Raw genomic sequence first — 25,962 nt, 5'->3', positions numbered from 1 at the left:
CCCGAGAATTTTGTTTATCTGGGATAATCCAACCCAAATTATAAATAAGGGTTCAAAAAAACGACGAAGCGCTGCGAGAAAAGGTAGGTAGTGCCCTTGCGCTTCGCTCGTCTTGGCGGCGGCACTACCGTGCCCCCAGATTTCCTTATAGGTGATGTAAACACCTCATAGGCATAGGTGATGTGCAGGGGTCGGACAAAAAGTGCGGATGACGTAAAAATGACGTAATCTTGCACACAGGATGATTTTTGAGTTTGTATTTAAACTTCCGTGTGACATTTAGTAAAATACAAAAAATACGGAAAATTGCCACAATATTCGAGTAAAGATGACTTTTTAGAGCGTTTTCTTATACATTAGTAAATATAAATGTTAGCTAAATATAATCGTGAAGATACAATAGCTAAACAATAACGAAGTCAATTTATTGTTCATCTGATTGACAATGTGTCAGTCAAAAACGTACTTACTCATTTCAAGTGGCGATATCGTTTAATAAAGAGGTTGATAAATGATAAGTGATAATTGTTTATGAAAATCAAAAATACTATTTGAAATCATCCTATAAGTGGTTTGACGTCATCCGCACTTTTTGTACGACCCCTGGTGATGTGTTAGGTGTGTTTAATTATTTCCATCTTTAGCGTTAGTTAAGCGTAGACACTTGAATCCCTTACTACGCTCATTATATTTTATAAATTGTAGAACCCTTCGCTTTGCTTGTGACACAATTCATTGTTTTGTTTTTAGAGTCGGCAACGCGCATGTAAGCCATAGATTTTCTGGCGCCCATACGCTACGGCGACTGCTTATAATCAGACAGAGGCCGAACACGACATAGAGTTACAACGACGGGACACCTAGCCCAGAATCTCACCATTAACCAACATGTATTGCTGTCCTGCTTTTTATTTTTCTTATTTTTGTTTATAAACATGCAGTCAAGTGCAAAAATATGTATCGAAATAATCGTCTCATAAATATGGTACTACGCTCTTATTACACTGGAATAAGATGCTATGGGACATATTTTTGAGTAAGATGTGTACACCCATATTTTTACACTTGACTGTACATTTGTAAATAAAAGTTTTAGCTATTCAAAAAATAGCCACATATACAAATTGAAGTCGGTTAAAAATAATACAGAATATACATTGTGAAAGGACTGTCCAATTCGCGTACTCACAAAGCGTTTGTGTTGGTAAACTAAATTCGCACTGCGGTATAATATCGCTATATAAATACACACTGTTTATATATTTACAAGCTATTATTTATGTCACCTGTCCCCTGGTCTGTCTGTAATCATTGCAAGTTAAATTTGACACACTTCCCGGTTTCCGATGAAGCTGAAAATTTGCATATATATGTAAATTGGATGTCAAAGCAATATCATGGTACCGTCGAGCTGATCTGATGATGGAGACAGGAGGTGGCTATAGGAACTCTGTGATAAAAAGACGTAACATTTGTATTTGGGTATTTTAGATTGTCTCGAAGAGTACTAGTTGCCTGTTAAAAGAAAAGTTTTTGAAATTAAATCTTATACCTTTAAACGAGCAATTCTTGTATATATATATATATTTCTGTGATCTCGGAAACGACTCTAACGATTTCGCTGAAATTTGGTATATGGGGGTTTTTGGGGGTATACAATCTATCTAGATTAGTCTTATGTTTGGGAAAATGCGTGTTTTCGAGTTTTCAGACGCAGAATATGGTCGCTATTTTCGTATTGCCACTGTCCGTCTGGTCCAGCGGGTTAAGACGCGGACTGCTAAACGAGTGTTACGGGTTCGAATCTCGCCCGGTGACTAACTTTTGTTTTTTTTAATATGTTCAAGTTTATATATAATTTTTTAATTTGTTATTGTTTTAGACAAGTTTAATTTAGTAAAAAAATGACCTATGTAATAAGAGAAATTGACAATAGATGGCGTTACTCTGTGACAAGTGCTGTAAGGTTAAAATCGATTGTAAATAATAATAATTGTCAGTACACATTTTACTTTTTAAGTTTATGTAGATTATCACCTATACACCACCATATTACAATAAATAGTTATAACCGAGCAAAGCTCGGTCGCCCAGGTACTGTTTGTTAAATAACGTATTTATAAACAGTGTAAAATGATCGTGTTTTTCTTTATCTGACCGCTTTTTACATACTTTTCAATACCTACTCTTTATACGCTTCTATTCTATATTCTATAGTTTTTAAAATAAGTAGCTATTTTCTGGATTTTCAACAAAAACCGTTAAGGAATAGGCTTATTCACACGACAGATAACTTTATAAGGGTCCCTTGTTTAAAAACGTTATTTGTGGACTAAGTCGCAAGGCAAATGCTCTGATAAAAACCTAAAGAAAAACACATTACATACACCTTCGTGACAAAACGGAGGCTCGACAACAATACAAATACCGTTGTTAAAATAACCAACGGGCTTTAGTTTGTATGACAAGGTGGTCAGCGTGAGTGCAAATGTACGTTTGCAAAACTCAAGCACGACAAATTTAAAAATGCGGCTGCAGAACTACCAAATAAAGAAAACTGTGGTCGTTATGAGTGTAAAAGTAAGTTTGCAGCGTTATAACTGTCGCCACGCTCGGTCGAGCGTTATGATGGCTCATGGCGTAAAGAACTGGGTCAATTTAATGTTTTTTATTTTGTTATAGAAATTTGTTAAAGGCGTAACGATTCACTATATACACTCTTTAGCCATAAATAGTACCTATGAAATGTATTAGCAGAAGACACGATGCATATTAAAATATGACACAGAGAATCTACTAATAGTTTTAAAATGATTATAAGTTAAATGACTAGATTTATAATAGGATAATTATTTGAGTAATTAATTGTCATTAACAATGTTTGTCTTTTTTCTCGCCTGAAACACAGGGAATCCTAGTTCAGGCACATGTAAACTATCACTGTATCACTGTTAACAACAACAGCTGGTGGGGACCGGAGTTGGAACGAATGAGAACAAAAATGAGAAGGTTACTTAACAGAGCAATGAACACAAGAGCTGAAGAGGACTGGGACAGGTACAAAACAGCTAAAACAGACTACAAGAAAAGACTAAGATACAGAAAATCAGCCTCATGGCGAAACTTCTGCGACAACATATCCACAGTAACTCAAGCAAACAGAACAAGGAAAATCCTTGCAGACCAACCAAGACAACTACTGGGTACCCTGAGGAGACAAGATAATAGTACCACCAGCAGCCCAGCTGAGACAGAAAGGCTACTGGTGGAGACCCACTTCCCAGGATGCAAAGTAGTAAACGAGCAAGACCCAGAACAGGATACAATTAACTATAATCCAACTGAAAGCGAATGGAGAACAGCAGAAGGTATAACAGAATATAATAAAACAACCTGGGCGGTAAATAGTTTTGATAACTTTAAATCGCCGGGAACAGACGGAATTTACCCAGCCCTACTAAAATGGGGTGGACATACATTAATCAAACATCTATCCAATCTACTGTGCAGCTGTATAGCCTTTAGATATATACCACATAAATGGAGGGAAGTGAAAGTGATTTTCCTCCCAATGCCAGGCAAAACCGATTACTCGGATCCCAAGTCTTTCAGACCAATCAGCCTTACATCCTTCATGCTAAAAACACTAGAAAGACTATGTGACAGAGAACTGAAGGACACGGCCCTAAAAAAACATAGAAATCCATCCAAACCAACACGCCTACAGTCAAGGGAAATCAACTGACTCAGCTCTCCATGCTGTAGTAAGCAACATAGAGAATGCGCTAGCAAGGAAGAACTCATGCCTAGGCACCTTCATCGACATAGAAGGAGCCTTTGACAAGACAAACTTTAGCAGCATTCAACAAGCATTACAAAGACATAGAACCAATCCACTCGTAACCGAATGGATAATGAATATGTTAAGACAGAGAATAATAAGACTATCCGAAAACCAAACTCATCAAGCACTAGTCATGAGAGGATGCCCCCAGGGAGGAGTACTCTCACCACTGCTTTGGAACCTGGTGGTGAACGAATTGATAACAAAATTAAACAACAAACACTTTATGACTATAGGGTACGCAGATGACTTAGTAATACTAATCAGCGGCCTAGTAATAAACACACTATGTGATCTCACACAGACAGCACTGAAAATAGTAGAGAAATGGTGCAAGGAGAATGACCTATCGGTAAACCCAAAAAAGACCGACACAATTCTCTTCACACACAAACGAAAACTGGGTACATACGAACTGCCAACCCTTTTTGGCACAAGATTGACACTTTCAAAGGATGTAAAATACCTAGGCATAATCCTGGATGATAGACTGAACTGGAACAAACACCTGGACAACAAACTAAACAAAGCAACAGTAGCCTTTTGGCAATGCCGGAGGATGGTGGGCAAGAGATGGGGACTTGCTCCTCACATCATACTGTGGCTATACAAAATGGTAATAATGCCAATGATCAGCTATGGCTCGGTCGTATGGTGGCCCCGCACCCAGCTAACCACGGTAATAGACAAACTAAACAAAACACAAAGACTAGCATGTGTGGCTGCGACGGGCTGTATGAGAACTACTCCGACTGCGGCGCTAGAAATAATGCTAGGACTCCTACCATTACATATATATATACAAAAAGAAGCGGCTGCCACGGCTCTTCGGTTGAAAAAGCTAAACCTATGGACATCCTTCAGCTCATCGCACAAGAAGATCTATGAAAATATGATCTCAAAACTACCCATGCTGGAGGCGCCCATCGACAAAACACCAAAAACTATGATCTTCTGGAAAGAATACGCCATATCATTAACAGAAGATCCAAAAGAAGGACTAGACCAAACAAACCTAAGAATATTCACAGATGGCTCAAAAACATTTGAAGGGACAGAATGTGGTGTCTTCTCGGAGGACCTAAACATACACATCTCAAAACCCCTGGGAGAACATAACACGGTATTCCAAGCTGAATGTGTGGGAATAATAGAAGCTTGCAATGCCATAACAAGACGACAGGTGAAACAAGAAAATATACTAATACTATCAGACAGTAAATCAGTACTACAAGCGCTATGCAGCGACAAACTTAATTCAGAGCTCATACTCGAATGTCATCGAAGCCTCACGGAAGTGAGCAAAGAAGGCAACAAAGTAACAATTCAATGGATAAAGGGGCATAGTGGATCAAGAGGAAACGATGCAGCGGACGAACTGGCCAGGAAAGGCTCAGAAACGCCGATATGCTCGGCTATGCTATACGCTCGGCATATGGACCCGAGCCCATCATACCCCTACCAATATCCTATATACACAACCAGCCAGACCTACATCACAGACAACTGCACAATAAATACTGGAATGAAATGGACACATGCAGACAGACTAAGGATTTTCTACCGGAACTGAACCACAAACTCACCAAAATACTACTGAAAACACCTCGACACCAACTACGTAAAATAGTAGGATTAATTACAGGACATAACACACTTAACAAACACCTACACAATATGGGTAAAACGGACAGCCCCATGTGCAGAGCGTGCATGGAAGAAGAAGAAACAACAAAACATATTCTCCTAGACTGCAAACAGGTAGAAGTATACAGGAACAAATACCTAGGGACTCCGTGCACACTAGGAGAGGCAATTAGCAACCTGAAAACTTTGCTAGGCTTCGTGAAGGAGCTGGGGTGGTTAGAGTAGCGCTACCTCGTTTCACGCAAAATAGGCCCAATGGTTGTCGATTTGCGGAAAATGCCCAGAAGCACTAACTAACTAACTATCACTGTTTGTCTGTTTTATATGAATGTAACCATGGAATACGTGTTTTTAAATAAATTACGTTTTAAAATATATATTTTTAATGTTTGGTGTTTTGGTTTTCCTGATCTACTTTGCCACTTACCCATCCATTTAGTGACGGGTTTTGTCCTTCTGTTATCTGTGGATAACGTTGAATATATCGTAGTAAAACTTCTGTAAGTTTTGGCACATCGAGTTAAATTGTCTAGAAGAATTTTTTTCCCAATAAAATACTTAATTGTGGTTTGTTTACATTCTTTTCAATAACCAGTACCCCTAGTGTAAATTTAGTCGATAGCGAAACGTGACGCACGCGTTTGCGTTAAGTCTCATTTTGTATGGGTTTTTAAACAGCGCGCCAAGCGGGATGTTTTGGAAAGTCAAAAATCTCATACAAAATGACACTTAACGCAAACGCGTACGTCACGTTTCGCTGTCGAAAATATTTACACTAGGGGTACTGAAGAAGACTTAGTTATGTCGATTAGAGATGCAACGAATAGTGGCTTGGCCGAATATTGAATATTCGGGGGAGCCATCGGCCGAATAGCCGAATAATCGGCAAGAAGTTTTACCTAAAATGAAGTAAATTCGAACGCGCGCGTGCATGCGCTGTGAAAGTTGCAACTTATTTCTCGCTGTAGGCAGTCTTTGATACGAGTATAAATTGCGCTTATTCTGCACGACATGGCGGTACGTTAGATTTCGTCGTGTGTGTAAAAATATATTACGTATTATTTTTCTCATCTTTTTGTATTACTATCTATGAATATAAAGGTAGTTTGACTTGTAGTTTGTTACTTTTTATACCCTTCGTTTGACGTTATCTACGTGTTAACGTACTATTCGGTAGTCGGCCGAATACTATGCCACTATTCGGTATTCGGCCGAATAGTGAAAATGTAGCCGAATACCGAATAATGGCTGAATATTCGTTGCATCTCTAATGTCAATGGCAAAAGTTATAAGGGAAGAATAGGTTTTCGAATCTAACGAAATAACGGTAATTTTTCTATGAAATTCCATTTCGGGAGGCAACGTTTTCCACTACTAAATCTTAACAAATCACTTTGATTTCGATGTCGATCGCTTCAGCGGTGGCATCATGGTTCAATTTTTATGACTTGCCACTATACCCGTCACTTTCGCGCTTACATACTTGTTGGAACGTGACAGGCATGGTGACAAATGATAAAGAGCCAACCATCTTAGCCCTACAGTTCAGCATAATATATTCTAGGTTTATATAGGTTTCGCTTTTTTGACCTTGGAACTTTTTAACTTTGGAAAACCTATAAACCTAGTTTTTCATTGTGTTAATAACATACTAAACAATCATGAAGAATGGAAAATATTTAAAAGTGGGAAAAACGTTTTCTCTTTCTTTATGGACGTTCACGTGGCTCTTAAGTTTTGTCGGTTGTCAGACTTTTTTTCCGACGATCGACGATAGTATCTTTTGTCTGAAACGTCACATAATAGTAGTAGTACCGTTGCTGGTTGTTTAATGCAAATGGCTTTTTCGCTCCGAGGCGCATTAGGGTTAGCTCGGTAGCTGAGTGCCTACCGCGAACCACGTTCGACGTGCTACCTCCCTGTCACACTTACGTACGAATGTACAAGTGTGACAGAGAGGCAACACGTCGAACGTGGTTCGCGGTAGGCCCTCTGCTGTCCTGCAGCTCAGCCTTTGGCACACGACTCAATTTCACCGAGCAAGCGTGATGAAACGTCTCTTGGGCGAAAATGCACCATAACCGATTCTAGTGAAGTTTAGTGAGCTGGTTCGATAATTACCTATATGGATTTTTATTGTCGATTCAAATTTACATTATTTCAAAATGTCTACCGCTAACAGAGCCGCTTAGTTTTCTATTTTTCAATGCGAGGCCGATTCATTATGCAATAGTACACCATGACATTGCTAAACGCTTTCAAAGAAAGCTGGTTAAATCATTACATAGTGACCTTCGAGATGTCCTTGAGTAAGCTATTATGTGAATTTGGGTCATGAAAATAATGTTTAATCAATCGATTGAATTAAACTATCGAAGAGTAAAATAAAATTACAAGCTTTTATACAGAGTTTTTATTGAATTACGTTAACTTCGGGGTATTGGTAAGTACGTTTAAGGAAACTACATGACATACTTAATTTTCCAAAAAAAAATTTTTTTTTAATATCTTTTTTGTTATAAAAAGTAATTAAATGTTGCATATAGCGTTGTTGTTGCACGGGCATTACATTTATCTCAATCAAACAATTGAGAACTGTGACATGTCAATGTCATTTCGAACATCAATCGTCCGAGATAGTACTTACGTTTAGTAGCAAATGTATTAACCCGTACTAAACACTAATCAATATGTGAACGGGCCCTAAGGTAAGTGTACACACTCGTAAGGGCTTTATAAGATAAAAATAAAATATTGATTATCTCCGAAATGGAGTTAATTAGAATACCGGTGGTCTTTGAGAAAGTTACTTAATTTAACCTCAGGAATGCACCCTTGAAATTAAAGCAAATAAAAAAAAACACGGTGTATAACTTGCAATGTACCTATGTATGTTTGTGTACGGGTCAAAACTTGCAAGTTAAATTTGACCCACTTCCCGGTTTCCAATGAAGCTGAAAGTTTGCATACATGTGTAAGTCGGGTGACAATGCAATATTATGGTACCATCGAGCTGATCTGATGATGGAGACAGGAGGTGGCCTTAGGAATTCTGTGATAAAACAACGCAACCTAATTGTGTTTGGGGTTTAGAAATGTCTCGATGAGTATTAGTTGCCTGTGGAAAGAAAAGTACAGTCAGCGATAAAAGCTTGTACCAATTTTTTTTTGCCAAAAACTTATTTCATCAATCTATCTACTTATACTCTGTTTCTTTAGGTATTTAAAAATAAAAGTAAACCAAGAGCTGCTGCTAAACCAAGTGGTCACGACCCACAGTAATGAGGGACCGAGAAAGAAGAAGAAAGTAGACAAAATCTACCCTCAAATAGCTCCTTAAGCCAGTTGGGGGTAGATGATCAAATAATGTCTTAGGTCAAAGTCAGGCCGTTCAGTGACAGATCCAGGCGGTATCTTATTTGGTTGGTCAACCAATAAATGTTATAACTACACGAAAATGTAGAAATTGCTTGTCTACTTTCATTGAAATAAGTACCTAAAGGAATTATCGTGACATTTTTGAATTCTTTTTGTGACTTCTCATTTATCGACTGCGAGATTCTGATCCTATCGACTTAACTAGTTCTTCTGCTAACTGTACTTACACAAACAAGTCTTGAACAGAAAACTTTATAAATATAAAATAAAGCATTATTTCCACCGGGAAATAACAAATATTACTCACAGATTGATTGACCACATTAAATTCATTGGGTCAGCAATGCGCCATGTCACTATTGACCGTATACATATTGTTGGACAGGTCAATACCTAATACATGAATTTCCCTAAGGGATGATAGGTGAAGGGTAAAAGCACGCTATTTCGTCTATTTATGATTTTGGGTCATACGGTTCTTCTTCCTCGCGTTGTCCCGGCATGGGAGCCTGGGGTCCGCTTGGCAAATAATCCCCAGAATTGGCGTAGGCACTAGTTTTTACGAAAGCGACCGCTTTCTGACCTTCCAACCCAGAGGGTAAACTAGGCCTTATTGGGATTAGTCCGGTTTCCTCATGTTTTCCTTCACTGAAAAGCGACTGGTAAATAGCAAATGATATTTCGTACACAAGTTCCGAAAAACTCATTGGTACGAGCCGGGGTTTGAACCCGCGACCTCAGAATTGAAAGTCGCACGCTCTTACCGCTAAGCCACCAGCGCCTGTTATATAAGGTTATTATTTAGAGCGTTTTCACATTTCCCTATCGGATATCTTTTATTACTAATACTAAAATGTATAACATATGTGTTATTGCGTTTGTTTATTTATTTAAGAAATTATTGTTAGAAACTATGTTTCACGACCGGTCTGGCCTAGTGGGTAGTGACCCTGCCTACGAAGCCGATGGTCCCGTGTTCAAATCCTGGTAAGGCATTTATTCGTGTGATGAGCATGGATATTTGTTCCTGAGTCATGGGTGTTTTCTATGTATTTAAGTATTTATAAATATTTATATATTATATATATCGTTGTCTAAGTACCCTCAACACAAGCCTTATTGAGCTTACTGTGGGACTTAGTCAATTTGTGTAATAATGTCCTATAATAAAATAAAATAAAAATGTTAACGTAAAACCGACCTAGTGCGAGTCGAACATTACGTAAAAAAGGCAAGAAAATCACGTTTGTTGTATGGGAGCCCCGGTAAATATTTATTTCATTCTGTTTTTTAGTATTTGTCGTTATAGCGGCAACAGAAATGCATCATCTGTGAAAATTTCAACTAATTATAACGGTTCATGGGATACAGCCTGGTGACAGACGGACAGACAGACAGCGGAGTCAGTAATTGGGTCCCGTTACACCCTTTGAGTACGGAACCCAAAAAAAGGCGACTTCATGCCACAGCAGGGTCATTTTGAAGCCGCGCGAGTTTTCGAACTACCCGCTTCTTGGTGCACAAAAATCGTGAAAGATTATATCAGTATATCAATGTGGTTGATTGTACAGTCACGGTATTAAATATCGACACGGACAAAGTGTCAAAAATATGTATACAAGACCTTATTGCCTATACTTTAAGGCAGTGTATACATATTTCTACCACTTTGTCCGTGTATATATTTAATACCTATAAGTATAAATGTTTTTGATTCAAACTAGCTTGTGTAAACTTAAACCGTGTACCAATAGAATATTGTCAAATAAACTATTCTATTGATTTTATATGTGCATTGACAACTTAATAATACAACTAAAATTACGTTCTACTAGAAACACAAGTAAAAATCGGCTTAATTGTCTGTAGGAGACAGCTGAAAATCAAATGTAAAGTAAAACAGCAGGGTCTTTGGAAAGAACACGCCCATAAGAAAAACCCTTTTCAAAGTCTGTCATTTCCTACTTTAAAAACAGCAGAGAATTATATACCAAATCGACTTGTACAATTTTGAACAATATGCTGATCGTATTAAGATTGATATTTCTATATGCATTTTAGTTGAGTCAATGCAATACATTATGCAAGACAAATAAATTTTAAATGCAATTATAGGTTTTAAGAATGAGGTTAAAGCAAAGTTGGTAGCCGAAAGTTGCTAAGCGAACATTGTATTCAAAATAATCTACACCATGATCTTGATCACCATTTGATGCCTGTTCACACCGGACGCGTGTGCGTAGACTCGCACGTGCACGTTGTAATATACAGATTCTTAAGAGAGACGGCACACTGCTCGCGTGACGTGTGCGTGCACGGCTCCAACATTTTAGCAACTTTTGATTGATGTGATGAGTAAATCAACTTTTTCTTGTGTTTGCCATGGTTACTGTTGCCTGGGTCACTCTTAAACCCGTTGATATAAGGTATTTAAAATAAGCAAAAATACATTTTCATGGCAGTTATATGCACTTGGTCATCTATTAGCACATTATTAGAACGTGGTATAACATTTTTTCTAACATACTAAGCTAGTATATAGTCGCCTGGCTCACGGGACAGGAAAAAAATTGAATCACCAAAAATGTAAAAAAAAAGTGGCACTTCGGGAGTGCCGACAAGTGAAAACTTGAACAATTACGTGTGTATTTTTCGAATAGTCAGGAAATATGCCAACATGCATGTGTATATATGTACGCACATACACAATATACATGTGTATCTATATATGTACATACTTATATACGGAGGTGTCGGTTACGGTAATAGCGTCAGGAGTTCAATGTTTTTTTCTCATCTCAAAAAATGCCCAACGCGCCTAAAGAAGTTTTCACTTCAAAAATTGTGCTTAAAATTTCAATAGAATTGGCAGAGGCAAGTGATTTTAAGAAAGATTTTTCGCTATAGCATCAATAAATAGCTTAGCATGCATAACATAGGATCAAGTACAGTACAGCAGCTTCCAATAATAATATTATTCAACATTCTGCGCGCGAGCCTGGTATAAATAATAATAATAAATAAATAAATAATAAATATTATAGGACATTATTACACAAATTGATTAAGTCCCACAGTAAGCTCAATAAGGCTTGTGTTGAGGGTACTTAGACAACGATATATATAATATATGAATATTTATAAATACTTAAATACATAGAAAACACCCATGACTCAGGAACAAATATCCATGCTCATCACACGAATAAATGCCCTTACCAGGATTTGAACCCGGGACCATCAGCTTCGTAGGCAGGGTCACTACCCACTAGGCCAAACCGGTCGTCAAAATTATTGGGTGGTTAAGGTATTGAGTGGACGTGTCAATTTATTTTAATATTCCCGGATAGACACTTAAAGTAAACTAAACCCTAATTACCGGTGACTGTAGTCTAAAGTTCGTTGAAGTGCATAGTGTTGGTATGTGATAGCAGTGGATCGCGGAGGTCGTACCTTTATACAGGACTTACAGGACTTTTTTGATGATGATGTTACAGACACCTTCTAAGCAATTATAATTAACTATACTTAATGAAAACAATTTATTTACAAACTTACCTACATTTATAACCAAAAACTAAATCTGTATTATGAATATTGTACATTAATTAATTTATTTGTTTGACATTTATTAGTGATCTCATGTGTAATATAAGAATTGCTTCATGACTTTCTTAAATAAGTAGATAATTTTGATAATATGTTATGAGTTATGAATAATAAGATATTATATGCTGTGCCCTTGCAGGGTCCATGTGAGACATTGTATATCATATTGTATAACATCTGTACTGTACCATGGTTGCAATAAAGAATGATTATGATGATTATGAACAACTTGTGTCCGCCATTTTCGGCGTTTGACGTCTGTCACTAAGCTTAAGAATAATAGGTAGTCAGAAGCGAAACTGTTATGACAACTTTTATTTTGTGCCTAAATACGTACGTACGTACTGTATACGGGTGTGAAAGAGACGACTACTGTTTCGTTGACATACTACGAAAGTGTTGGTTTTCACCCTCATTATTTAATAATATTTGTGTGAAACATATCGCGATGAAAGAATTAAATGCTTCACATGCTTCACCTGCCTTGCTGATTCAATCCCAGATTTAACATCTTTGAGGGATGAATCGGCGTCGGTTTTGCATAGAAAAAGCGGCCAAGTGCGAGTCGAACTCGCCCATGAAGGGTTCCGTACCACTTGTTTGAGTATATGTTTGAGAACAGGAAAAATAATGTACACGTGTTTTGTTATATCTGCTTAAACTCAAGTTTTTCTAAAAAAACACCCGTCTTATTGTGTAACTTTAGCGATAAGATATTATAAAAGTTCGAATGTCGATTTTTTTTAAGGTAAAATGAGTTTTAGCCGATATAACACAACACGTGCTCATTATTTTTTGCTGCTTTCAAACATATACTCAAACCAGCCATAAACTAGCAAGTTGCTTGAGCATCACTTTCTATAGGAATTAGAAGATTTAGTAACTTTTTAGTACTTTGGAGGACAATTTCTCCCAATAGGTTGTTTGGGCAGCTAAAAAAAAATACGTGTCCGTTATTTTAGAGTACTCTATAACATATATAAATATAAATCAAATCGGAGCCGGACAGTTGGGTACCTTTCCTTGTCAGTATCAACTCCTGTTTCCACAATATAACTTGAAAAATGTTTCGGCACTGTTTGTCTTCTCCGTAGTCCATTTATTGTATCTTTTCATGTAATGACTGTTTGTTACCATAATAAAAAAAAAAATAAAAAAAAAATGGTGCGGCTTTCCTCTTAGAGAGATGCACACTGCATATTATTGTGGGACTTAGAAATTAATTTGAAAACTACAATTTCAATACATTTCATATAAAAAAATAATACTGACGTAACCTTAATTTGTCTAGTCTCAATAAAATTCTGAGTGAGGGGCGACAATAAGGTTAGAGTCACACGAACTCGACGCCAAAAAGCCGCTGACATTATACTCTATTATTCATAAACGTCTACTAAAATTGACAAGCCGCTAATAATCGTTTGTCCCTTTCCGACGTATTGGTATGATGAAAAGGGACAAACGATTATTAGCGGTTTTTAGGGTTCCGTAGTCAACTAGGAACCCTTATAGTTGTCATGTATAGGCGCCATGTCCGTCTGTCTGTCTGTCTGTCTGTCTGTCTGTCCGAGGCTTTGCTCCGTGGTCGTTAGTGCTAGAAAGCTGAAATTCGGCATGGATATATAAATCAATAAAGCCGACAAAGTCGTACAATAAAATCTAAAAATTTAATTTTTTTTAGGGTATCTCCCCTACACGTAAAGTGGGGGTGAATTTTTTTTTTGCTTCAACCCTACAGTTTGGGGTATCGTTGGGAACTCAGATCATAGAAAGTACTAGATGGCTGACGGAGGCGTGGCGCGTGTCGCCGCGACATGGCCACATCGTGGCCATACCGGCCCGCCGTAAGACAGTAGCAACTTAGCTGTCATTGAACAATGTGCGCGTCAATTTTATTGAAATGCCTAATTATAGCGCTATTTTGTGTCGAAATAGGAGTGCATCCAAAAACTATAAGGATCATGGAGTTACATAGTACATTTTTTTTCACGTATTAGTCAATAAAACCACACATTTTAACAAATAAATCCAGTGACATATGATTTTTCTGAGTCAGACCATGTTGTCATACAAACGCGTGGCAATTTGTCTATGCATTCTACATTGACGCTTTGGCATGGAAAACTATTTGTAGTGTCCTTAGCAACGGCGCAATGCATTAAACCGCTAACGATATTCACAGGGATATTATTGTTTCTTGGTACGACCGCCAACCGCTCCCTTCATTGACGCCGCGAAGTAGAGTGGTGCTCGTGCATATAATTGATCTTTGAGCGTTATCGATAAAAATGTTTGGATATAGTGTATACACACATTAAAAATAATTACTTTCATACGAAAGTAATTATTTTTCAAGTAAAATTTTACAATTGTTTTATATGCACCTAATGTTTAATTTAATACTTTTTAATTTGGATTAAAAATCGAAAAAGTAAGCCAAAAAATAAACTGATTTAATTAAGTACAATTGTACAAATGTTTTATTTCAGAAATAAAATAATAACAGTATTACATTTATGCTGGCCCCCACACTAGGCATAGCCTGTCCTGTGGTGGATAATAAGGTTTACAAGTAAAAAAAAACAATACTACAATTGAAAATAATAATATACAATTATTTAGAGTAAACAATTGAAAAAGAAACGGTGGTGAATGGAATTTACAGAGGTACAGTTTACAGTGAGTCAAAAAAAAATGTTCATGATTGCAATTTTTTCAGTTTCCCTAAAAATCCCAGTATTAACGAAAAATGGATAGATGCTACAGGAAGAGGGCCCTAACTGGTTTATGAGCGAGAAAAGTGTTATTTGTTCGGATCATTTTCAAGAAAAATGTTTCCAGTTACAGTTACAGATAGAATATAAATATGTTTAAAATAATAGTATATTGTATACTTAGTCGATCCAAAAGTTCTATCAGAAAGATTTTTACTGATAATTATGATTACTGTTTCCTTATTATTCGTACATATGATATAAAAGCTTATTTAATGGTGCATTATACTTACTATATAACATGCTGGAATTGCTTTCAATTGGTGACGAAATATGCTATAATAAACTGAGACTTTTTTTTTAATGAAGCGCTCGCGTCTAATGACAATCCCAAAGTAAACAATTTAAACAAACATTACATCAAATAATTACTGAAATTTAAACCAATTTGATTAGTTAAGCATAAACAAGCTTTCGCATCATGGTACATGTTTTTTTTTTTAATTAAAAGCTTTGTATTACATTTTATCAGTAAAAACCTTTGTGAGAGAACTTATGGCTCAACTAATATACCTTACACGTACCTTAAAATTCTTAGCTCGTAAATAAGGTCAAAAATTTAAAGGAATATAAATTAAGTCTATGGCAATTATTACTTAAAACAAATATGTCAAAACTCTAAGGTCATGTTCAGAACATGTAAAATATCGATAGCTCTATCGAATTGTCCTCACTCTAGTGCCGCCGCTCTAGGCTCCTACACCGCGCGGTTTGGCCAATCACAGCGCGTGAGTTGGTTGTCTGGCCACGCCTTTAATGATGTGGTGGGGGACAGTTGGAGACAGCGAGACTCGTTGAAATTATGCTTCGTTATAAATCTCCTTACTTCTTATATCTATGGTTGGGAAGGTCTTTCAAAACTAATAGGGGTCTTCAAACATTTTTTGATAAAGTGTATATATTCGGAGATAATCGCTCCGAAAGAAAATAGAAATGTGTCCCATCCCCCTCTAACTTTTGAACCATAGGTCCAAAAAATATGAAAAAAATCGTGGAAGTAGAGCTTAAGAAACACATTAAACGAAAACTATAGCGGACATGAGCAGTTTAGCTGTTTATGAGTTATCGCAAAAAGTTTCCCCTTCATAGTAAAAAGACTTACTTTAATTAGGTACTGATTATGCAAATTTGCCTATTTGTTTAACTCGCGTGAAAGGTACCATTTCATCCCTTGGTTAACAATTTACTATACTTTTAAGCTCCTGTTTAGCTTATTGTGACGGAAGAGTAACTACGGAACCCTACACTGAGCGTGGCCCGACATGCTCTTGGCCGGATTTTTAACTTTAGCAGACGTTTATACCTACAGATACAGAGTAAAGGGCAAATGTTTTATGTATAAGTTTTTAATTTAAGTGTTTTTTATGTTTTATATGCTTGTTTATCATTGTATCAAAAAATTCGTAGCAAAAATTGTTATACAAAGAAAATAGAGTGATAAAAGTTTTGTAAAAAAACTTTATATTACAATTTCTTGCCATGGAAACTAGCACCAGACATAGTTATAATGTTGAATGTTCATGTTACTTCAGGAGGTTATTTTAAAATGAGAGGGTAACTTTCGATTATACGGCATCTAGGTTAGTGTGACTGTTAACCCTTTAACCCTTTGAATGCTTTATGTCATACAAACATCACTCAAACACAAAGCTCACGGGCGAAAGGGAGCTAATGCAAACCTTACTCAAAAGTGTTAAATAACTTTGACAGCGGCCGCCATAACACCTATAGTTGTCCTTGGCGTGGTGGGCACTACTAGTAACGACGATTTTAGGTGTTCTTGGCGTTCAAAAGGTTAACGGTCAAGAAAAAAAAAACAAAATTAATTCCTTAAGGCCCCAAAATTCAGCATAAGAAAAATTACAATAAGGTTTTTCTTTCTCCGTTGGGAACTGCCATGAGTCGTTTAACATTAGGGTTTTTGGAGACCATCATCTCATTTACCACACATTAATTATGCATGATGCTTCCTTTTAAGTCTGTGTACAGTTTCAGTCTTATCCAATAATTTTGAAGCCACAATAAAGATGAACTAATTTTACGGTTTAAACTCACCTGGTTTTTAGGCACTGTTAGTGCTTGAGAATGGAGACCTACATAGGCTCTCCGAAACATGTCACGCGAGTGACTAAAAAAACAGTGAATTTAAACTGTAAAATTAGTTGAATGTTAGTGTCGCGAACGTATTGCGAACCAGCTAATATTTGCCAACGTCATGGAGTAGATGGCGCTAGTAGTCACGTTTAAGTTAAGTAACCGCTTCTAGGTTATTGGGATTTTTTGACGGAAGTTGAGAGGGTAGATGAGAACGACAGTAGGAAAAAGGAGGTTGTGTGCGAACAGATCTAAGCGGCAGTGATATTTGCTTGTAGATCAAGTCAAGAACGTTCTTATGGTGTTATTAGAATAATGATGTGTCTCTGGTATATTGTGACCAACGTTATCAGTACTCCAGTGAACAGTGATCCAGTGAGGATAATATTAAGGCTTAAGGTAAACTTTGTGTGAGGAAAGGGGTCGCTATAAGGGGAGGTTTGGAGGCGACTATTAAGCTCAAGAAACCAGGTGGATAATCATGTGAAACTCATTTACATACAGGTAATAAAGTCGGACACCAGCACAACTCATATCGTCATCTCACTAACGTCCAGGCCTCGTATAGGTATGTAGTATGTTTACATATCGCTTTCCAGTATCCATAAAAGCATTGGCTCATTCGATAGGTTAATAAGTATGGTGAGCTTGACGACAGTTAGTAAAACTCACAACAGTTTACATTTGAATACAAAAAGGTGGTAATTTCTGTCATATTTTCTAAGTTTGCCTAATGAAGGAATGTGTATGTTATGTTTAAACCACTTACTTGTTAGCTGTGGCGTCTTTTAACAGGTACAGCACATGACCTGGAGCATTCCGGAGCTTCTCGGCTGTGGTGATGGCTTTCGATAGGCCCTGTGCTGCCGCCGACTGCACCCCGAACGAGTCAATCAACCTGCCTAGATTCTCCTGCACAATCCTGGGAAAAGAGTTAAACCAAGTAAATAGTTTTTTCCTGACTAGTCAAATCAGTCTCTTTTTTCTAAGTTAGCCATTTTTAAATTTTTAGGAAAGAATTGAATTCTTGAAGTTATTCTTTATAGTTCTTTTGGATATCTTAAATAGTAATAGTGTCAAAAATAACTGCTGTCTATGTGTTTACAAGCTTTTATTTAACTTTCCCTCTTAGTATGTATGGGACAAATCTTGCAAGTTAAATTTGACCCACTTCCCGGTTTCCGATGAAGCTGAAAATTTGCATACATATGTAAGTCGGGTGACAATGCAATATTATGGTACCATCAAGCTGATCTGATGATGGACACAGGAGGTAGCCATAGGAACTCTGTAATAAAACAATGCAACCTAATTGTGTTTGGGGTTTTTAGAATTGTCTCAATGAGTATTAGTTGCTTGTGGAAAAAAAAGTACAGTCAGTGATGCATATGAAATCATTTTAAATGCAGTCAAAACCTTTATTTTGCACAGACTGCAGTGATGGAGTGTGAAATGAAGATGTGTGATGATAATTTGATGTTTTTAATGGAGCCACCATACTTTGTCATATATGGTTCATGCAGCCTTGACAAACAGTGTAAGTGAACCATTTAACTTCACAATTATAAGTCCTTAGTGTGAAAAGAAGACAAAATGGGATAAAAATGTGTTCACTTTTACACCATTAACATAAAATATTATTATAAAACCGGCCAAGAGCATGTCGGGCCACGCTCAGTGTAGGGTTCCGTAGTTACTCTTCCGTCACAATAAGCTAAACTGGAGCTTAAAGTATAGTAAATTGTTAACCAAGGGATGAAACGGTACCTTTCACGCGAGTTAAACAAATAGGCAAATTTGCATAATCAGTACCTAATTAAAGTAAGTCTTTTTACTATGGGAGAAACTTATTGCGATAACTCAAAAACAGCTAAACTGATCATGTCCGCTATAGTCTTCATTAAATGTCTTTCTTAAGCTCTACTTCCACGATTTTTTTTCATATTTTTTGGACCTATGGTTCAAAAGTTAGAGGGGGGGACACATTTTTTTTCTCTTTCGGAGCGATTATCTCCGAATATATTCACTTTATCAAAAAATGTTTGTTGAAGACCCCTATTCGTTTTGAAAGACCTTTCCAACGATACCCCACACTGTAGGGTTGTCGCAAAAAAAAAAAACACCCCCACTTAACGTGTAGGGGAGGTACCCTCAAAAAAATTAAATTTTTATATTTTATTGTACGACTTTGTGGGCTTTATTGATTTATATATCCATGCCGAAATTCAGCTTTCTAGCACTAACGACCACGGAGCAAAGCCTTGGACAGACAGACAGACGGACATGGCGAAACTATAAGGGTTCCTAGTTGACTATGGAACCCTAAAAATGAGGTAGTATGAGAAATAATAGAAGAGAAGGTAGTTTAAAAAAGATAGCCCTCTTTTTTAAACTGATAAATAAATATTATAATTGTAATTTGTGTTTAGCAAATAAAATACTGATTCTGTTCTTTCTGTATTCTCCTTTTCAATATGTGGTGTACAGTAATAATATTTATTATATTATACTCAAATAGGAAGTCCCATTTCAGTGAGAAAGTCGTTATTTTAAATATGAGAGGAGAGAGGCTTTAAATTCTAAACTAAATCTAAAACTGTTCGAGCACTGATTATTAACAATAATTTCGTAAGGAAAAGCTATCAAGGTTTTTATATAAATTTATTAGTACACCATCCCTCACCACCACCGACCACCCATTCATCATGCCATCTGCCACGCTCGAGATGTTCTACCAATAATCTTTATGACTAACAGTTAAATGGTTAAACTTTAAACGTAATTATAGCTCGAAAATACCAAGAATTAAAATATAGTAGAGATCATTGCTTTTGACAAAATTAAGAACAAAATAGGAACCAGTAGACCTTGACATAATTGTAAAGGCGTGTCTCGACTATTTAGACTCGTAAAAGGTCGAGTTTCTTTTATACAGGGACTCAGAATACAACTAAGATAAATTTTAATAAAAAATCTTACCTCACAGTACGAACATCACCTAGCTGGTGGCCTGGAGGTATCAAAGTGTGGTTGACTTTGGTGATTTCGTCGCTCAATATATAATTTACAGGTGTCGTGCACTCCATTTTTAAGTTTCTGTTTAACTAACACTTTAATATACGAATTAGATAAATAATAAAAGAATTAGATTAATATGTAAATAAATTACAAAAAGACAACCGCAATACGGAAAAAACTTCGGTTAATAGCGCAATTGGTGTCGCTGTGCTATGCAAATTATGATCAGTGTTGCCAACTCCGATTTTGAAAATATGCTAGACTCATGTCTAAAATATGCTAAAGTTTTTTGAAATGTGCTATCAAAAAATACTAAAATGTCACTAGAAAAAAGGCACTTTAAAAATATTATGGTGTCTAGAAATACACAGTAAAATGCACTGCCGTTGTTTGTTATTTAGTTACGACTGTTACGAGTCTGCTGTTGTTTGGAAAAATATTTGATAGAATTTTATTTAATGGTTTGTTATTGACCAAGTGCGCGTAAAACGCGAGCAAAGCATCCCGTTTCATGCGTATAACCGCGGACATGGAAAATTTAAAAATTCCAGCAACTAATAGGGTTGTTTCCATCTACAAATCTTAGGACAGAATTGTATCCCAATAAATTCTTTTGGATTATAAGAACATGTTAAACTACTTTTAGGGGACCTGTAATGACCATATTTTTGTAAATATTGAATTTAAAATATCTTTTGGCACACGTCACGTGAACAAACTCGAAATGTCATTGAAGATTCGATGACGTCACAACTCTCGGATTGACACTGTTGACAGTTAGCCGATAAACAGCCGACAATTCGTATTTTCTACGTGTGTATGTAGTTATATGTCAAACCGTAAACTGTGACGTCACACAATTTTCAAAGAGCGTTTTGGGCGCGAAAGCATCTGTCAAAATATATTTTGTTAATTTGACATATTTAAAGCCGTTTTTAGTATAAAGGTTGAATTTTAGGACAACTTTTAGTTAATATAGAACGTAGTACAAGCGTTTCAAAAAATTGGAAACAACCCTATTTTGTAACTCTAATTACACCTTAAGTGGAGTAAAAGAGGTAGTTGCCCGAAATTTTCCATTATTGATGTTCATGATAGGCTGTCTGCTAAGACTAAAATGCCGACTGCTATCCCATCCCAGCAAAATAGCAAAACAGAAATTTGGATAAATTTCTGTACAAATTCAGTGAAGGCCAGTCCAGATGGGGCAATATTCGCCCAATCTGATCAATTTGTCTGATCCAATCAGGTGGTGTGGACGCAAAAATAAGATTGGCCCGCCGATCACACTTGATTCGATTTTAAGATTTTGATCAATCAAATGGAGATGCGGATGCAAGAATCCCAATTTTCGACGCTGTGCAGCATCTGCCTTTGGGGGCATTTATTTTTGATTTCTAGCGCTCGAAGGTCACCATAAATCTAAAATTGGTGTTTTAATTGTGTACAAGTGGAACCGTGGACGCTAAATAGGATTGACACCAATTTTTTTCTTGATCGACCTCGCTTTGATCATCCCGTCCGGACGGGCCATAAGTTCTGTCGTAATATCTAAAACAAAGCTAAATCAAATAAATGTATTATATTATATAGGTACATGTATTAAAAAATACAAATGTATGAAATGTAATATTGCACACTACGCATACTTAAAGGACGACGTGAACTGCTAGAGTGGCAGAATAAAAAATGGTAGATAATCCAGCACAAACTACACAGCAGGTTGACTAAGCATGAAAAATGCAAAACGGAAATCAAATATGTCAATCCACGAAAAAATCAGCCGTCATTTAAACTTTATAAACTGTATTTCGTTGCCATTTTTAAATTATTATAGTCCATCGACGTCCATCCGCCCATCCACCACCACAAGTCAAAATTCACATGAAAATATGAACACATAAAGCGATGGCGCATATTGTTGGTACAAAGTGGGTGCAAACTTGGCTTAGACAAAATATGCTAAAAAATATGACAGATGCTAAATGGAAAATTTTGATGCCAAAGCGACAGAAAATATACCAGATCTGACATATTTTATGCCAAGTTGGCAACACTGATTTTGATTGGTAGAGTGAGTAGGCAGTTTCAAGGCGGTTTCGGTGTGACCGGTTAGATTTAAGTTAAATTTCAATCGATATAACATACATACAATTTGTTCATTGTCTTCTGCAAGGTGTTCTTGTTTAACTATAGAATAGAATAGTTTTTATCAAAAAGTATATCTCATTTTTAGGCTCCCTTAAAATGCCAATTACATCCACACTTTATCAGGCCTGATATCACACCCGATTTCGGGCTCGAGAAAGAATATTTTTCCAGTTAACCAAATATCAGCACATCGTTTACAATATTTGGAATGTAAAAAAATTGGTTCATATGCAAAAATATCAAACATTGTATATTTTTGACAAGGGCAAAGTTTTCTTTTTACATTTCAAATATTGTTCTGCGTTGAACGATGTGCTGATGTTCCGTAAAACAAAAACGATTAACCCGACTAAACGATTAACGAACGACTGAGCCCGTAATCGGGACCGATTTCGGACCCGAAATCGGGAAGTGTGGCTGTAATTGGTGCTTTATTCTGTTGATTCAAAAACGAATTACCTATTTACCTTTATACTAGTAAAGCTACTGTTACACATATAGCACAATACACAATAGCATGCTAAAAAGCGTGCAATCAGTATGCTTAATATGAGCATACTTATTTCATTTCATTTCATTTATTAATTGCATTCCATGGTACATACAGATGTTATGTTAAATTAAATTGTCACAACATGGACCCTGAGTAGGGTATAGCAAGTTAAACTTATCAACTAAATACTTAAAATTACCTTACAAAACATATTATTACCTATTGCCTATGATATATATACTTATGAACTGTTTACATTTGCAAGCAATAAGCATGCTAGTTTTAACATTTTATTACTACGATTTAACATGCTCAATAAGCAAACCTGTTCACACGTGCTAAAGCACGCCCTCTTACACCTGCGCTGCAGGTAGCATGCCCAAAAATCGCACGACCGTTGTTTTTTGAGCAAACTCGAAATAAGCATGTTTATTATTATTAGCAATGTTTCGACACACATACTACTAAGTTGCAATTGCTCTATAGTGGCATGCTTTCATGCTAGTAATCAGCATGTGTAACAGTACCATTACCAAAGAGTAAAGTAAGTATATAGGAAAAGAGAGCCCTCTTGAAGCATTTTAAGGAACCTAATTTCGAAGCGCTATCTCTGATTTGCATCCGAAACTAGCTATGTATGTGTGCGTGCACATCTACATATGCATCCGTATGTGTAGGTACTTGCGGTTTCCAAGTTAATTTTTTCTTTGATTTCTTGTAATTTTGAGAGTTTTTTTGTTTACAAGATATCAAACAAAATATTAACTTGTAAGCCGCTCAAGTAGACCTATTATTATGTAGAAAAGTATGTACCTACGTATGGACTAGGGACGGGTGCATATACGCTAAGAAAACGGACGGTAAGGACAGCAAAACAGTCCGAATACGGAGTGAAAATGACATTCAGCAGGTTTTTGGTGTGGACCCTACTACGTCTACTAAAAAATGATTATAGAATGTGTTTTGGAGGTTTTTTATGTATGGCAAAATATTTTAAGATAATCGTTTTTCTTTGTAATTTTAAAATAAGACTATATAATATTTATTCAATTTGTACACGCAGTTTAACTGTAAATAAAAATACACTGCACATGTATATTTTTGAATACACTACAACTGTACATTATTATTACTCTAGATTAAACAGTAAAAAACACTCGCATCTATTTTGTAAATCTAAGATTATGTCTGATGCGGTATGTTATGTATTGTTTTTGTTGACGGTATATTGCGCGACCAAGTATCTATGTTATTATATTTATTACCTTAATCACAATGGCATGCTTATTAAAAAGTACATTTATTTAATAATAATTCTGGTACGGAATTTATATCTTGGTTTTATTTATTTACGTATAAATCATATAAAATTAATCATTACAAATCTAACAGTCCGTGTAACGATCTTAAGCGTTAATTGCTGTAGTCCAAAGGTACGCAACTCAATTAGATTATTAAATCGGACAACTGGTAAAGGGATATACACGATCGCTGGTTCTACCATCTTTGACTGGAGACATGCCTCATTCCTAAGATTGTACCAACTTCACTGCAAATTTTGTGAAATCTTGTACTCTTTCGTTGTGCAGTTTATTAAAGGTAAGCCGAAATTGTTTGTATACAGGCCTATTAAAAATATTAACTTTAACGAGTTTAATCAACTTATTAATATTATTCAGTGGGAGCAACTTATCACAGGCAGTGTTGACGATATGGTGGCGCAGCTTAACTCATGCTTAATAAATATTTTTGACATGTATGCACCCTTACAGAAAGTTCACATTAAAGCGAGTTCTTATCCTTGGATCACTTCTAATATCAAAGAAATGATGCGCCTAAGAGACCTAGCTCATACCAAATATCGCCACACTAAATTGGATAGCCACAGACAATGTTATAAAGATTTGAAACATCCAGTAAAAGTGTCACTTTATTACGAGCAATCTGCATACTTCCAGTATCACATTAATAGGAATATCAATGACCCCAGAAAGCTTTGGAAAAATATTAAAAACAATTTAGTCGACTTCAAGTCAAAAGATTTAGAACTACCCGCACATCTTACTGATCCTAACTCTATTAATACCCATTTTCTAAATATACCCGGCAAAAATACAGTAGACGAATCTTATATAACTTATCTCGAGTCCAATAGATATGGCCCTGCAGTGTTTAACCTAAAAGCTGTAAATGAAACCTTGGTTGCCAAGATTATTAAATCAATATCAACTAATGCTACTGGAGTCGACGGTATATCCTTGGATATGTTGATATTGACACTCCCAAGAACATTATCCATAATCACGAATATAGTTAATAAATCAATAGAAACAAATGGGTTTCCCGATCTGTGGAAAATAGCTACAGTCAAACCTATCCCTAAAACGCCTCATCCTGCAGACTACAAAGACCTAAGACCAATCAGTATACTACCGCTCCTATCGAAAATACTCGAGAAGGTTGTATGCATGCAGCTTACTGATTTTCTTGAAAGCAATGACATACTCCCATTAAGACAATCTGGTTTTAGAAAAGGTCATAGTACCTCCACTGCCCTTCTGGATATTGTAGATGAAATCTTGTCCTCACAAGATATAGGCAAAGGAACAATATTAGCCCTTTTGGATTTCTCCCGTGCGTTTGACTGCATTAATATATCTACTCTACTATCCAAATTAGCATATTATGGTTTCAGTGATGGCTCGATAAAGTGGTTCGCAAGCTATATGAGTAATCGATCCCAAATTGTCCAAGTGCATGGCACAGACGGTTCAACCGTAGCTTCTAGATTACTCCCAGTACATAGAGGGGTGCCACAGGGCTCTATTCTGGGCCCAGTATTGTATAGTCTCTACAGCGCAGATATCGTACATAGCATAAAACATTGCCAATTCCATATCTATGCCGATGACCTACAACTTTTCATATCATTCAAACCAGAAGACACACATCAA

The 25,962-nt window shown here is 36.4% G+C and overlaps 1 protein-coding gene and 1 long non-coding RNA gene across 5 annotated transcripts in view; one reads left to right on the top strand and one right to left on the bottom strand.

Annotated features, from left to right (window-relative positions):
• LOC133526599 (alpha-tubulin N-acetyltransferase 1-like) overlaps nucleotides 1-21,094 on the bottom strand; it is a 77,342-nt gene extending 56,248 nt beyond the window's left edge. For 2 of the 4 annotated variants that reach the window (XM_061863291.1, XM_061863295.1), the window contains exons 1-2: nucleotides 20,326-21,094; nucleotides 18,116-18,268 (exon numbers count right to left, since the gene is read on the bottom strand). In XM_061863291.1, the coding sequence (XP_061719275.1) occupies nucleotides 18,116-18,268; nucleotides 20,326-20,432 (260 nt within the window). In that variant the 5' untranslated portion in view covers nucleotides 20,433-21,094. The remainder of the gene's footprint in view (nucleotides 1-18,115; nucleotides 18,269-20,325) is intronic. The other 2 variants (XM_061863300.1, XM_061863306.1) reach the window with 2 other exon arrangements.
• On the top strand, nucleotides 11,644-12,684 carry LOC133526731 (uncharacterized). The gene is made up of 2 exons (XR_009800766.1): nucleotides 11,644-11,870; nucleotides 12,177-12,684. It is a non-coding gene; the product is annotated as an uncharacterized LOC133526731 (long non-coding RNA).
• Nucleotides 21,095-25,962: the final 4,868 nt, after the last annotated feature.

The sequence above is a fragment of the Cydia pomonella genome, chromosome 1 (assembly GCF_033807575.1).
Source record: "Cydia pomonella isolate Wapato2018A chromosome 1, ilCydPomo1, whole genome shotgun sequence".
In the NCBI taxonomy this organism is placed as follows: Eukaryota; Metazoa; Arthropoda; class Insecta; order Lepidoptera; family Tortricidae; genus Cydia; species Cydia pomonella.
The sequence above is the reverse complement of the archived record's forward strand: the minus strand, read 5'-3'. Positions and strand labels throughout refer to the sequence as shown.